Source organism: Humulus lupulus, chromosome 2 (assembly GCF_963169125.1).
Source record: "Humulus lupulus chromosome 2, drHumLupu1.1, whole genome shotgun sequence".
NCBI classification, from domain to species: domain Eukaryota; kingdom Viridiplantae; phylum Streptophyta; class Magnoliopsida; order Rosales; family Cannabaceae; genus Humulus; species Humulus lupulus.
The window spans coordinates 111869071-111885244 of record NC_084794.1 but is presented as its reverse complement, the minus strand read 5'-3'; the positions used below and the strand labels follow the sequence as shown (position 1 = coordinate 111885244).

At 32.8% G+C, this 16174-nt stretch overlaps 1 protein-coding gene across 1 annotated transcript; it reads right to left on the bottom strand.

Annotated features, from left to right (window-relative positions):
• Positions 1–306: 306 nt before the first annotated feature.
• Positions 307–4026, bottom strand: LOC133818371 (uncharacterized). Its single transcript, XM_062251214.1, has 2 exons — positions 3520–4026; positions 307–2855 (listed from the first exon to the last, which is right to left on the bottom strand). The coding sequence occupies exon 2, from the start codon at positions 2741–2743 to the stop codon at positions 608–610; it is 2136 nt and encodes a 711-aa protein (XP_062107198.1). The 5' UTR covers positions 2744–2855; positions 3520–4026; the 3' UTR covers positions 307–607.
• Positions 4027–16174: the final 12148 nt, after the last annotated feature.

The following is a 16174-nucleotide window of genomic DNA, read 5'->3' as shown; positions in this document are numbered from 1 at the left end:
ATATATTATGCATGAAGTGTGGTGATCTCATACTATATCATCATATTTGAGATATGAACTTGTGATTCAATCGATGAAGACAAAAATAACTGGATTTTTCTTTGGTGACCTAGAAAGTATACATACTTGACAGAGACTGGAGCCGAAACAGGACAAATAGTTTTTGCCATGACAGATCTCAACTCAAGCCACACGGCAATCGAAAGATCCGAGAAGGGTCAAGCTCATGGTAATCTTAACAACAAAGCTTGTATAGAATAATAATATAGTAACAATCTGAAGTGAAAATAATCATGGGAAAGGAAAAACAAAAATTAAAGGTCACGATTGACTTGGCAATCTGATATACTAAATAACTGTTACAACTTACAACAGCTGAAAAGGGGATAAGATGTAAACAAACAGTCAATAAATTTTGAAAATCTAATGATAAGTTTTTACTCAGTAAAAACATGACACCCTCTAAAACCACTTCCGGCGGTTAAATGTTGCAATGGTCTCTACCCAAAGTGTGACATATTTGTACAGTTAAACCTAAGTTTGTTTAAAGAATGCTAAAATGACATTCCCCATCAAGTAAATTGTGCTCCCCTGCTTTTCTAGTGTGTTAAGCCTCTGCCTCTCCAGCAGCATGAAGCAGATCATCTGGGGTTGCGGCTGGGTCAAGATCCCAACGTTTTTCTGGCAGATCATTCTCTTCTCCCTTGAGCAACCAGGACGGCACCTGATGAGAAAAGCGCAGCATCTCCCTCCTTGGGATCCATCGTATGGCATCCTTGTCGGAGTTCCTGCCATATACGGTCTTGAATCCTGTGACTTTCACGAGAGGAGAAACACAACAACCAAGCTCTTCAGAGTAATCATCAAGGACCTCCACCATTTCATATTGGTGCCTTACTTCATCTGGAGTTGATCTGTCCCAATCTGGCGACCAATTCCTGTACACAGCCCAAATATCTCCACTCCTGGGATATAACCGAACACACCCTCCCCTGCCAGCTTTTTCCCGGCTCAAAAGATGAGAGAAAATGTTGACTTGTTCAACAATATCAGAGTTATACGCCCTGAAATTTCCACAAGACTTGGTAAATCCACAATCCAGCCAGTTCACCAACCCGAATTCACTGTCGGTTTTCGAGCTCAAGTAAGTTATAAGAATCTTAAAGGGTTTAACTGAGATCACTTCACGTATCAGACAATACAAACGAGGCATACCATCTTCTTCATCATACAGAGCCCATATTTGTTTTGGCTTGAAGCATTCCTCTGATCTATCTTTGTCAAAATCATGGAAATCAGGGTCAGGTACCGTAATAGAGAGAGGAGCAGTTTTACGTCCATTTAGTTGGAGAAAAGAAGCATCTGAGTCCACTTTTTTGGTTTCTTCTTTAGCTACCGTGGCTTGACCAACTTCGGATAGTGCTTTTGACTTCTTAACTATGGGTTCCACAGTCGACTCCAACTTAATCTCTTCTAATTTCTTCAGAATTTCTGTCCTTGCCTTCTCAATCAACAACTTTCTAGCATCAAATGCAGGTGCTGCGGAGAATCGTTTATTCGGAACTTCAACTGGACTAGAAAGTTTATGATCCGGCCCACTACTTGCATTCCCATTTTCCATTTTTGTTTCCAAATCAGATTGTGGTACTGTTTCATCATATCCATTACGGAAACTGGCAGCCACTGTAAGTTTTCTTCTCTTATCAAGTTTGTTGACCTTTGACCCTGATGAATCGTAACCACCAGTGGGCAGATTCAAATTTCCATTAGCCCCAACATTTTTCATGGAGCGTTTTCCATTAGCTTTGGTGTTTAACTTCGCTCCAGCTACGTTAACATTTCCATGGGTGTGATAAATAGCATCAGGGGCTACAGAAGATGGTCCAGTAGGACCCATAACTCCAACAGAAGTTCCAGAAAACGAGCTCCACTGAAATGACACATTGGAAACATATTCAAATCCATGTCCAGAATGAAAACCCGAGACCCCGTTTCCCGCAAAATAGGTTGTGTTTGAGGGAACATATGTAACCCCGTCATAGCCATGACTTCCAGCATAACCATTGCCAGGCACATAGGACCAAGGAGTATAGGGGAAAGACCCATTTGCTGGGGCTGTCCCTGTTTCCACAGCAATGAAAACACCCCGACAATTTTTACATGAAAGCCTCTTGTTCACATACTTCCGAAGATACTCATACTGCACTTTACATGAAGTGCACACTGTCCAGAACGTGTCAAGCCTAACGTGAGATGCAGAGGAGTTGGAGCAATTATTAAAACCTGTAACAACACCAGAAGAATGAACAGAAGACAAATTTGTCTGGTTAACAACTGTGGAGGATTGTTTGTTTCTCTGGTGATCATAAGATTTTTTTTTGGAATTATCTGACAACAAGGTCCACGCCTCAGAAACAAGTTTGAAAGCACCATCAGCTCCCACACATTTGTTCTTATCAGGATGAAGCATCACAGCCATCTTCCTGTACTGTTTCTTTACTGCATCTTTATCTGCAAAAGGTTTCAACCCAAGAATAGAATAGTAATCTGTTTCACCATTGGATTTACCCTCAGAAGCAATATAAACGTCAAATGTGGTGACCATTTGAGATATACCCTCCAGTCCCGGACACAGTGTCTTGGCCTTTAACGCATAATTTTTTGCACCAGCAAAGTCTTTCTCAAAAAATCGCTTCTCAGCGATCTCTTTCGCTTTGAGAGCTTCTTCCTTGTTTGCTTCCATGTAGGAATTCAAATTACATCAAAACCAAAAATTTGAAAAGTAAGCTACAACCAAGACAACGTGCTTAACCACGAAAGAAGCTCAATTCTCAGGCATACCCACATTTTCATTTCTGCAAATAATTAGTAACAAATTAAAATCCACAAAATAATTAGAAAAACAAATATGATGGGCATCAAGTATTATGCTTCAAAATATATATATATATATTTTTTTTTTAAAAAAAAGAAAAAATCAAACTTAGAACTGTGATTGACCATGTCGTCGTATCAATGACAATAAAGGCAGAAAAGCAATATCTTACGTTTTCGGTTCCAGCAGCTAAACAAAGAGTCCAAATCTCAACCAAAGATTTATGTTAATTGACCATAGGATCGACCGAAGAATTTTAAAAAAGTAATATCATAACCGAAGATTTGAACTTTATAGTATTTAGATTTATAAAACATAAATGCAAACGAAGAAAAACAACTAGAATTTCATTCTCCTTCATACTCCTCGATTTTTCCAACAACCAAACACTATCCACAATCAAAATCAAGTCCATTCTTCAAAATCCCCAAACAGATAAGAATCAGCTGAATATCCTAAATCTAAGATCCGAATTCCATTCAACTAAAACCCCAAAGAATAATGCGCTGAGATCGAAAACCCATCTCTCAACAACTACAAAATTAAAGCTGAAATTCCACTCCTGACAACCAAAAAAACAAAACTAGAAAACTAAAGTAGTACACACTAACGATTCAGCACAAAAATTATAGTAAAATACTCACTGAAACTTGAGCAGAAGTGGAGGTGAAGAAGACCCAGATCGCCACGTGTACTTGGGAGCTCGAGCTAAATCAAGCTGAACTAATTGTGAATCTCACTGTACCTAAAGCACAGACAGAGAAAAAACGCATTTCTTTTTTATATATAATATATCTATATATAAATAATATATGTGCTTATAGTGGAGGTACCAAACAGTAAAGGTTTTCTAGGGTTTAGGGAACCAAGAATTTCAGAGAATCGGATAAGAGAGAAATTCCGGCTAATCGGCGGCAAAGAATTCTAGATTCCGTCGATTGAGCCGATCGGAAATGGAGACAATTTACTGGTAATAAAAAAAATTGTGTTTGGTTTTTTTCTTTATTTTTTAATTTTCTGGGAAGGGTTGTAGTAAACGGTGTGTTAATAGTGTTTAATGGTGGATGATGCTATTTTGCGCGGTGGTGCGTTATGGGCATCACAACTTTTTTTTCATTTTTTTTTTTGGGCTTATGTTCTAGGGTTGGGATATGTTTGGTAGTGGGTAGAAATGGACTTAGTTTTGTTTAATTAATATATTATTAACATTTTGTAATTGGCTTATCTCATTATTATGAATTATAATATTAGGTCAGAGAAAATTATTATTTTTATATAATATATAGAAAATACTTTTCTGTAGTTGCTTTTTTTGTTTTGTTTTTTCTTTTTCTTTTTTGAATGCAAGCAAATACTAATATCTCATACACAACAATATTCCTTGACACATTTAAAAAAAAAAACAATATTCCTTGACAACAGTTTAATTTCTAATTTTAGTATCATTTATATGAACAAAATAAATAGGTGTCTGTATTTTGTTTTTTATTTTCCTTTTTGGGTTTTATTTTCAAATTTTTTTAACACAGAATGCAAGCCAATTGAATTGAGCTAAATTTTATTATTTTAGGACATTATGAGTGATCCTTTCAAGTTTTTTACTTTATGTGAGTACCATATATATATAAATATATTATTTTAGATTTAACATTTCAACAATCATCGGCTTCTAATAATATATATAAATTTACTTTTTAAAATTTTAATTTTATTCTTTTCACTTGGAACCACTTGTGTTACCATCACATGAAATTGTACTATGAGACCAATAATTCATCTACTTTCTAGCTATTTAACAATAAATACAAAATACTAAAAAAAATTCTATTAGAAAACAAAATGATGGTTTCTTCGTTAAGAATTGTGACCTCACTAATTTTAGTTAGGGATATATCTTAGGAAGTTCTAAGATTGATGAAGTGTACTTTCTTGCTTATCCAAATAGGTTAAATGTTAAAGATGCATGTATTCATGTGGTGTGGGCAACTAATGTTAGAAAACAAGAAGACTCAACCTCCAATCCGATTCCAACTTCCAACTACCCTAGACGTGTAAGGATCAAAGATTCAATTTTGGTCACAATACCAAATCATAATGAGTAATACTAAAACACACAGTAATTACACAAAAACAATGTGTAATAAAAAAAAATTAAATAAAATTATATCAATTTGAATTGTGTGGTTAAAATTGATTGTACATCTTAACATAAATATTGTTGGATATATGTCCTTATAAAACCACATTTCTTATGTAATCCATTCATTATCAATAAAATAGTATAAATCATTTTGTTCAATCAAATTGCATTATTTACATGTTTTATTACATGATTAATTATTATTAATACAAACGTTTATAGAATCTTGAACATATGTATAGTTACAATTATAGTGACTCGATTACAGTGGATTATAATTGTAATTATATGTTTAAAAGCATTTTGTCATAAGATTAAATCAGTACACTAGATTTTTACTGATTGGGTAATCTACGATAAGATCTACTTACGCATCTGGTGCGATGTCATATCCAAGACATTGACCAAGTAGATAAGATCGGATGTATTTTGTTACATTGGACTGGACCGATATTGATTATTGACAAGATAAGTAAGTATCGTTATTATCTAGTCAAATCATATCACAACGTTGACAATAGGTCAATTCAATCTTAATTCTGAGTGATTAATATTCTGCTAATTGTATTATTCAAGTCTTTTGATTTGTTCGTTACCATTTTACCCTACGGACTAGCTCATACTTACATATTGGAGATTCACTAGTATAATTGAGTGAGAGTATTTATTATAGATATGGAATCTATAGCTTCTGTGTTAAGAAGTGAAACGATGATTTCCTTATAGCTTGGTTTAAGTATTAAATGATAGAATACTCATTTCCGTAATTAAATTTATAAAAATATCATTTACAAGGAACTTAGTGAGAGTTAAGGATAAAATACCAATGAGGGATAAAACGGTAATTTTCACTCATCTCATTAGTAGATCATCTATAGAGGATTGAATGACTGTTACGGTTATAACAATGGATAACGTATTTATATTTGGTGCAAAGCGTTCTATGAATTCAAGAGTGCAATTCTGAGTCTATGGTAGAGTCACAAGGAATTAATAAGGTAGTGAGATTCTTTGTTATAAATAAACTCACGGTAACTTATTGGAGCTTGAGTTCACGGATCCATAGTCTTCATGTCATCTCTTATCAAAATGAATCTAGTAGTCTTAAATAATTAATTTAATTATTAATTATAAAAATATCATATTGACTAGTTCAATGGAAATAAATAATGTTAAATTATTTATTGATATTTTGCGATAAAAGAAATAGAAGAAACTTTGATGATTTTATTGCAAAGTCTCAAAAAGAGAGTATTATAGCCAATTTGGATCATTTTGTTAATATTGATAAATTAGTATTAATATTAATAAAATGAATTAAATAAATGTCAAAATTATAATTTGGTTAATTTTGACAAGTATTTAATTAACTATTATTATTAAATAATTAAATTAAAATGGGAAACTAAACATATTTTATGTCCTAGCTAATTGTCTATATATACTAGTGTTATAGAATGCATTAGGTCAGATGAATTTGACAATGTAAAAATTCACTCCTAATATTCTATACATAGCCATCCACTCTCTCTTGGTTTTCTCTCTAGGAATTGTCTTCTCATGTGTTGAGACTCATCCACACAAATACTAGGTTGTTTTAGAGAAAGACTTAGAAGATTGTGGTCTTGTTTCAAAGCGGTTTGGATTCCTTGCAATACCTAGCATTCAACAAGGACAAAAGGTTAGGGAATCTAAAGAGTGTAGTCATTGTTCCGCTACGCATCTTATAAGTACTCTAATGGTTTTATTAGTGTATTTATGTATCTATGTAATATTCACATGCTTGTATGATTTTATGCTTTCTACTATGTATATTGTTTTGAATATATAGTTATAGGGAGCATGCATATAGACTTACATAAATAAGATCATACAACTGGCTTCAGAGCCAATGGTTGCTAGTTTATATGTTTATATATATATATGTGTGTGTGTGTGTGTGTGATATTTTGACATGTTAGATATGTTAATTGGATGGTAGCATAATTGTTTGTATGTTTAAGTTTTATGTATGTGTGATGCTAAAATAATATTGTTCACGATTTTTGTATGTTTATGTGTGTATTATGCTAACAAAGGCTGGGCCTTTGAGGGAACTCACAATGGGTGATCTACCTATTTGTGAATCTTGTCTCGAGGGTAAAATGATCAAGCATCCATTCTCTGCAAAAGGAGAAAGGGCCATAGAACCACTAGGGTTGGTTCATTAAGATGTCTGTGGACCGCTGAATGTTCAAGCGATGGGTGGTTATGAGTATTTCGTCACTTTCATTGACGACTACTCGAGATACTCGTGTCTTTACCGAATGCATAGGAAATCTAAAACATTTGAGAAGTTTAAAGAATTCGTTGCAATGGCTCAAAACCAATTAGGTAAAACATTAAAGATCTTGCGATCTGATAGGGGTAGAGAACACATAGATATGCAGTTCCAAGATCATTTAGCTGAACTTGGGATATTATATCAACGTGCTGCTCCAGGTACTCCGCAACAAAATGGTGTTGCGGAGCGTCGAAATCGCACGTTAATGGAAATGGTTCAGTCCATGATTAGTTATTCAACTCTTCCGATCTCTTTTTGGGGATATGCCATACAGACCGTGTGTGATATTTTAAATGTCGTTCCATCTAAAGCTATCTCCAAGACACCCTTAGAACTATGGAATGTTCATGAACTTAGTTTGTGTCATTATAAAATCTGAGGGTGTCCCGCTCACGTCTTGAGGAAAAGGAAGGAAAGCTAGAACCACTAACTGAAGTTTGCTTATTTGTTGTGTAAGATCTTGGACTTTAAATCTAGATGCATGCTTCCTGTTATTTTTCCAAATACATAATAGAATCATAGAATAATATGACATACATATGAACATCAGATTCGTAAATTAACATAAACACAAAAATGTGGAAACTTACAAATAAGCAGCGATACTGGAACAACTCATTCCTTCAATCTCTATAACCCTTGATTCCTTTCTGTAGCAAAGTATTATCAAGAGATTGAACTAGATCAGCAACACAGTCTTCTTCACCAATCCTTTGATCAACCTAGATCTAGTGTGGGTTGGTTCTCAACACATGAGATGGAGATCTAGAAGAGAAGAAGAGACAACGGCTAAGAAATGATTAAATTGTCTAGATTTTCACTTACCCAATGAATCAACTGAGACTGACTTATAAAAACCCTAGATATAATATTCCCTATATAGACAACTTAATGGGATTTATTTAAATGTAAATTTAAATTTAAGTTAACTAAAATATTAAACAAAAAGATAAAATCCTTGGGCTCCCACAAATGGACTTGAGCCCAATCTTTTTTTTTTTTTGAATTTAAATCCCAATTGGGCCTAAATTCAAAAAAAATTATTATTATTTTTTAATTAGCTAATTAAATCCTTATTCATATTAACTAATTATAATTTGAAACTTTATTTAATTTTATTTATTTATATTGACACCAATTTATAAATATTAATAAATTTACCCAAAGATTCTCTTTTATTCTCTAAATCTCACATCTCTGTAAATTTTTAAAAATTGACCTAGTCAACTTTAAAAAATCATAATTGATAATTAAATCAATTAATTGAAACATTCTAGATGATTTACTGCAATGTCCCCAATTCCCTAATATGGCTTAATGCTTGGATTAGGGGGCCAGGAGGGTCATAATTGATTTAATGCATTATTACGTGATTATATGAATAATTATGTGCGTTGTATTATTATATGACTGTGTTTGCATATGTGTGGGTCGTTTCTTATAAGAAGGGCATTTTCATAATTTTAGCTCGTTGAGGGCGTATTTGTAATACTATGCAACAGAAAGGATACAAGGGTTAGAGAAACTGAAGGAATGACTCTATTATTCCGCTAATGTAAGTATTCTTATCATTATTTCTCTTTGAATTCAATTTTAGAAACATGTTCTAGGTTGTCTCATATTAACTTGTTTAATATTAGATCTACATGAAAATAAATAAAGATCATGTATAAGTTTCCTAACATATGTGACATACATGATTATTGATGAAACATGTTGAGTGCTCTATATATATGGATATTTGTTGCATTATAAATGCTTTGTTGCATTGTTTACTTGAGAATGACACTGACTTATTAGTCAGAAAAAACAATAGTGCTGAGAGTTGGTCGTAAAGCTTTGACTTATCAGTCAAGATAGGCAATAGTATTGAGCGCTGGTCGTATGGCATTGACTTATGAGTCAAGAGTAGCAATAGCGCATTGAACGCTGGTCGATATGATTAGATCTAATCAACAAGAGCATTATATGCTCGTCCGACCTATTGGTCAAAGAAAACTAAAGCGCTTGGCTAGTATATGGCTAGTTACTCAGAGCTAGGGCTAAAAGGCTCAGGTGACTTAATGGTCACATGGCTTAGGGCGCAGGTGACTTGAGTAAGATATCATCTACATAAAGTATTAAGAACACCACAATGTCTTTTTCCCTAAGTTGTTAAACATAAGGGTCAACTACATTTTGTTCAAAACCACATATCTTAATGTTTCCATTTAATCTTAATTCCAAGAGCGCGAAGATTGTTTAAGTCCATAGATTGACCTACTCAGCTTGCCAACTTTCTTATCCAACTACTTTAAATCCTTCTGATTGATCCATGTAAATGGTCTCATCAAGATAGTCATTAAAAATGCTTCTTTGATGTCCATTTTCCTTATCTCTTAATCAAGAGGTGTGGCTATGGATAAGAGTATACTAAATGAATTTTAACATGGCTACCGGAGAAATTTTTTTCTCTAAGTCAACTTTCTCTCTCTGCCATGAGTTGAGCCTTAAATGTCTCAACCTTTCCATTAACTCCTCTCTTCTTCTTATAGATCCACTTGCACCCCATGGGCCTAAAGTCCAATGGCACATCTATAATATCTTAGACAAATTAAGAGTGCTTAGACTCTATTTCCCAGTACTTGGCTTCGAGTCAAAGATCCCTTTCAGACTTACCTATTGTCTATTTAAAGGTCAACGAATCATTGTTACTTGTGTCCCTAACCAACTTGTGGGTTTCACTATCCATATCATAGGTACTAGGTTCCGAGAAACCCTCACACTATGACGAGGCACCGTGACTTTCTGACTTGGATTAGTGATTTCTAAATCTACTTTGTTTTCATCGACTTGCGTCGGTGAGGATGGAACAATAGTTGATCTTTTTTCCATCTAATACTATTTTTCTATGAGACTTGAAATTCATTATGTAGCCGTTATCCAAAAAAGTAGCATTTGTAGAGACAAACACTTTCTTGTCTACTGGACTATAAAACAAACCACCATGAGTACCTTTAGAATAGCCATCAAACAAGCAAACCTCAGTTCGTTGTTCTAGCTTTCCTACCTTTTTCCTCAGGACATAAATAGGACACCCCCAAATTTCATAATGACGTACACCAGGTTCACGACCATTTCATAATTCTAGTGGTGTCTTGGAGGTAGCTTTTGAGACAACACAACATTTAAAAAATGTCACATGCGGTCTAGGTAGTATGTATCCAGAAAAGATCCGAGTAAGAAGTTCATAGAGTTGAATAGCTTATCATAGAACACTCATTTTCATAAATGTGTGATTCACATCGCTTAACAACATTGTTCTATTGCGAAGTCCTTGGGATAGTTGCTTTAGACAATTCTCCAAGTTCAATCAAATGATCTTGGTTCTGATTATCCAAATATCCTCCACCCCAATCAGATAGCAAGATCCTTAACATTTTACCTAATATGGTTTTAAAGCCATAGAAAAGAATTGTTTGAACTTCTTAACAAATTCAAAGAATTCCTATGCTTTAGGTACTTACATGAGTCTTTAGAGAAATCGTCGATGGAGGTGACAAAATACTCATAACCACCCCTCGCTTGAACATTCATTTGTCCCTAGACATTTGAACATACTAACCCTAGTGGTTCTTTAGCCCTTTCCTTTATCATTCTGCCATCGAGACTAGATTCATAAACAGGTAGGTTACCCTAGGTGAGTTCCCTCAAAAGCCCAACCTTTTTTAGTCTTTGAATCCTATCATAGCAAATATGACCAAAGCAAAGATGCCAACGGTACCTCATTTCTACCGTTATTGACCTTTTGTCATTTAACGGTCCTAGACTTAGCTATCTTAAACAACTCATATTTAGAACATAAGGATCATTTAGTTGCAATAGGTATATCCCATTTTTCATACATCCACCCTACAATTCACATCCATTGAAAGAAATCAGATTTTATTACTTGTGAAAGTAACTACAAATTGTTGTTGATGTAATAAGAAAAACTGAAATTAAAAATTTCCATTGAAAATCGAAATAAAATAAACATTGTCTTAAAACAATATATTTATTTCCAAAATTCATTCAAGCTTATCATTTTTCCTTGTTTGATACGAACAACCCTTGATGGATTCCAAGTTGTGGCTTTTTATCCTTCATGACTTTCTTAGTGCTAAAATATTGTAAAAAAGGTACATTCATGTTTAGTAGATTTTGATTCAGTGATCCAAAACGGAAGTATCATCCTCTAAAATCACATGCATCCAAGACAAATTTCGTTATCTTGGGTTCCATATGCCTTGAGTGTTGGGCAATCTTGTTCCAATTCCCAATCTCCTTGCAGTTGGAAACACTCCCATTTTTGTGTACTTATAATCAGGCCTTGCTCCAAGATGCTTTGCAGCATTTGGCGTCTTGCCAGTGGACTTCTTGTTCTTTTTGTATGAATTTATTCCTCTCTTGCTCTTCGAAGAAGAAGCTTTAAGCAACTTTTCCTTGAGCTTGTTTAGTAGTATTAGCATTTTTTTTCCTTTGCTCGAACCACCACCAACAATCCTCTTTGAAGGATTTGGTGATTGTTGCATAGGAAAAATAGGAATATATTTGATTATCACGAACTCGATGTTGTCCATAATCAACACCATGTTGATGTTGGACAAACATTTCGTGAGGTTCTTACCATAGAGTAACTTTTTAGAGATTAGAGAGAGTATGAGGTGGGAAGCCTAGAGCTACGATTATCAACTAAGTAGAAATTAACGCATTTCTTGACAAACATTTTCATTAGATTTTTAGAAATAGCATAACATACAAAATGTTTTGAGATAAGCAAAATACTAAAACAATTATCTTCTATTTCTTAGGTACTTTAACTAGTCATGAACCCATGTGTCCCGGTAGGCGAGAGTCATAAATATTCACTTAGTTAAATAAAGAAACATCTCAATTAATAAAATGTCATAGAATTTTATTAACTACCTATTCCATCCAATCAAAGTAACGAAAACTCATGTGTCCTGGTAGGCGAGAGTCACAAATATTTCTTACTTTATGAGTTTGACCCATGGTTTTGATTATTATAGACTTAATTCCTATAGTCACCGTAGGGATGAGTCTATAGAAGGTCCATCTATAACCATCTATCCTAAGAAATTTAACCATGTTAAGAAGTCCAATGAACACCTTCTGTAGGGAGACGAAATCAAAGCGCCATGAGGTCCTACTAATCTCTAACCTTGTTAAATCAATGGTGGAGATCGAATTCAAATTTTTAAAACTCATTATTAAATAATTTAGTATTTTATTCTTTTTGTAAAATATCAACTTTGGTTTGCCAAATTATTAAAATAATTAATAAACCAACTTTGGTTTTCCAAATTATCAAAATAATTAATAAACCATAGTTTATAATTTTTCCATTAATTCTAAAATTACCATTGAAAATTAATCCAAAAATTAGAATTAATTTGTTTCTAATCAATTATTAAGTCAAACTAAAAAGAATAACCTAATATAATTAAGTCCAACTTAGGTAAATGAGCCTTAACAATTCGAGCTAGCATGGAGGAAAGCTGTGTTCAGTATGTCGGACCCACTACTAAGGCTCCCTTACTTCCTCACAAAGCGCAAAAAGACAGGAATTTGAACATTCGTTTTATTAATTATTATTCAATTGATTAAACCCAATCTAGTAATGTAAAGCAAATGAGTCTTCACAAGTGGAACCACCCACAAGAGATGAATTTAAACTTTACATGTTCAATTGGCCCCAAATAAAACCTAACATTTTATGAAAGTTTTATTTGAGATTTCCAACATTTTTCAAACACAAAAATTGGATCATCATTATACATATATTTAAAGTCCAAATGCAAAAAATAACTTAATAATGATGCTAGATATGTTAATTTTCTTATTAATTAGATGAGCCTAACATGCAAATCTATATGACATGTGACACAACTTTACGCATCATTACATTTATTACCAAAATAAATAAATTAATTGCTAAAATAAATAAATCAATCAATATCTAAAACAATTAACTGAGTTATCAAAATTAATTAATTTATTAATTAATTACCATAAAATTTTCAACTTACCATATAATTAATCAAACATAAAATTAATTTAATTGTCATTAACAAAAATATCTTTTTTTTTTAAAGTTTGATGCTTAGATATTTAGCACAACAAAACCAAAAAAATATCTTAATTAACTTTTATATTATATATAAATATATATTTAAACATATATATCGCTCTTTAAAATACAAAACAAAACATATATATATATAACTTTTATTAAGATTAATGATTTTTTTTTTACAAATATATATATATATATATTTGATTGACGTAAACCTAATTTTACTATATATATATATATGCATATATGATTTCATTCAAACATAAAATTGGTAGCCACCAACCACAAAAAAAAATTGGGAAATTTTTCAATGAGCATTTTACCAAGCACCAATTAAGATCTAAAAATGCATGAAAAATATGACAACTGAAATTAGCAATATGACACATAAACATTCAAAACATTCATATCAAATTTCATGTACCATCCAATTAAACTTTTAAAATTAAACATGTCCAACAAACGCATATAATCATGCATTAAAGAACATCTAGATCTAGGTAACCAGGCTCTGAGGCCATTTGTAGGATCTTGGACTTTAAATTTAGATGCATGATTCCTATTATTTTTCCAAATATATAATAGAAACATAGAATAACATGACATACATATGAACATAAGATTCATAAATTAACATAAGCACAAAAATATAGAAACTTACGAATACGCAATGGAACTGAAACAACTTCTTTCTTCAATCTCTCTAACCCTTGATTCCTTTATGTAGCAAAGTATTATCAAGAGATTGAACTAGATCAACAACACAGTCTTCCTCGCCAAGCCTTTGCTCAATCTAGAACTAGTGTGGGCTTATTCTCAACACATGAGATGGAGATCTAGAAAAGAAGAAGAGATAGTGGCTAAGAAATTATTAGATTGTCTAGGTTTTCACTTACCCAATGAATCAACTGAGACTGACTTATGAAAACCCTAGATATCATATTCCTTATATAGACAACTTAATGGGCTTTATTTAAATTTAAATTAATTAAAATAATAAACAAAAAAATAAAAGCCTTGGGCTCCCACAAATAGACTTGAACCCAATCTCTATTTCGAATTTAAATCCCAACTGGCCTAAATTTAAAAAAAATTATTTTTTAATTAACTAATTAAATCCTTATTCAATTTAACTAATTATAATTTAAAACTTGATTTAATTTTATTTATTTACATTGACGCCAATTTATCAATATTAATAAATTTACCCAAAGATTCTCTTTTATTCTCTAAATCTCATATCTCTGCAAATTTTCCAAAATTGACCTAGTAAACTTTAACAAATCCTAATTGATAATTAAATCAATTAATTGAGACATTCTAGATGATTTACTCAAAGGTGATGCGGGGACCATGGATCCATGAAATCAAGCTCCAATAAGTTACCGTGAATTTATTTACGAATAATTTCACTACCTTATTAATTCATCGTGACTCCACTATAGACTCGGAATTGAACTCTTGAATTCATAGAACGTATTTTCCAAACCATAAATACATTATCCATTGTTATAACCATTACAGTCAATCAATCCTCTATCGACGACTTACTAATGAGCTGGGTGAAAATTACTGTTTTACCTATCATCAGTATTTTATCCTTAACTCCCACTAAGTTCCTTATAAATGATATTTTCGTGAACTTAATCACAGAAATGAGATCTCAATCGTTTAACCGTTTGAACAAATAAATTAAGGAAATTATCTTTTTACTTCTCATATAGAAGTTATAGATTTCATTTCTATGAATAATACTCACACTCAATTACACTACTAAATCTCCAAGATGTAAGTATGGGCTAGACCGTAGGGTAAGCTAGTAACGAACAAGTCAAAAGATTTAAATAATAGAATTAGCAGAATATTATCACTCAGAATTAATATCGACTTAACCTATGGTCAACGTTGTGAGATTGATTAGATTCGATAACAACGATACTTATTTATCAATATCGGTCCTAGTCCGATGTAACCAAATACCCAATCTTATGTACTTGATCAATGTCTTGGACAAGACATCACACCCCGAATGTGTAAGTAGATCATATCCTAGATTTCCTAATCAATGAAAATCCAATGCATTGATCTAGTCTTAGGACTCGTTCTTTTGAACATATAATTACAACTACAATCCACTGTGATCTAGTCACTATAATTGTAACTATCCATATGTTTGGGATTTTATAAATGTTTGTATTATTTCAATAATCATGTAATGAAACAAGCAAGCAACACGATTGTCAAACTAAATGATTTCTACTACATTTATTGACAATATGAAATCGTGCTACATGTCTGACATGGTTTTATAAGGGCATAAAACCCAACATGTTGGTTATCCTAAAGCTACTCGGGGTGGTCTGTTCTACAGTCCACAAGATACGAAAGTGTTTGTTTCAATAAACACTACTTTTATTGAAGAGGACTACAAGTCCAACTTCAAACCTCGTAGCAAAGTAGTCTTGGCAGAATTGCAATCTGACTTAGCAATTCCTACTATTTTGATTCCATCAACGCAAGTTGATGAAAACAAAAATATTTCTACTGATCTTACTCAAGTGACGCAAGTTGAGATTAGCGAGGAAGAACAAGAAACCACAGTTCCAGTTCAGACAATTACAATGCTTCATTGTAGTGATAGGGTTTCTCGTATGCCAATATGCTATTATATCAATGGTGAAACCAACATGGTTGTTAAGGACACATGTGACGATGATC

What these genes read in the sequence shown, in the direction of transcription:
- LOC133818371 (XM_062251214.1), bottom strand. Translation starts at nt 2,743, where the DNA reads ATGGAAGCAAACAAGGAAGAAGCTCTCAAAGCGAAAGAGATCGCTGAG.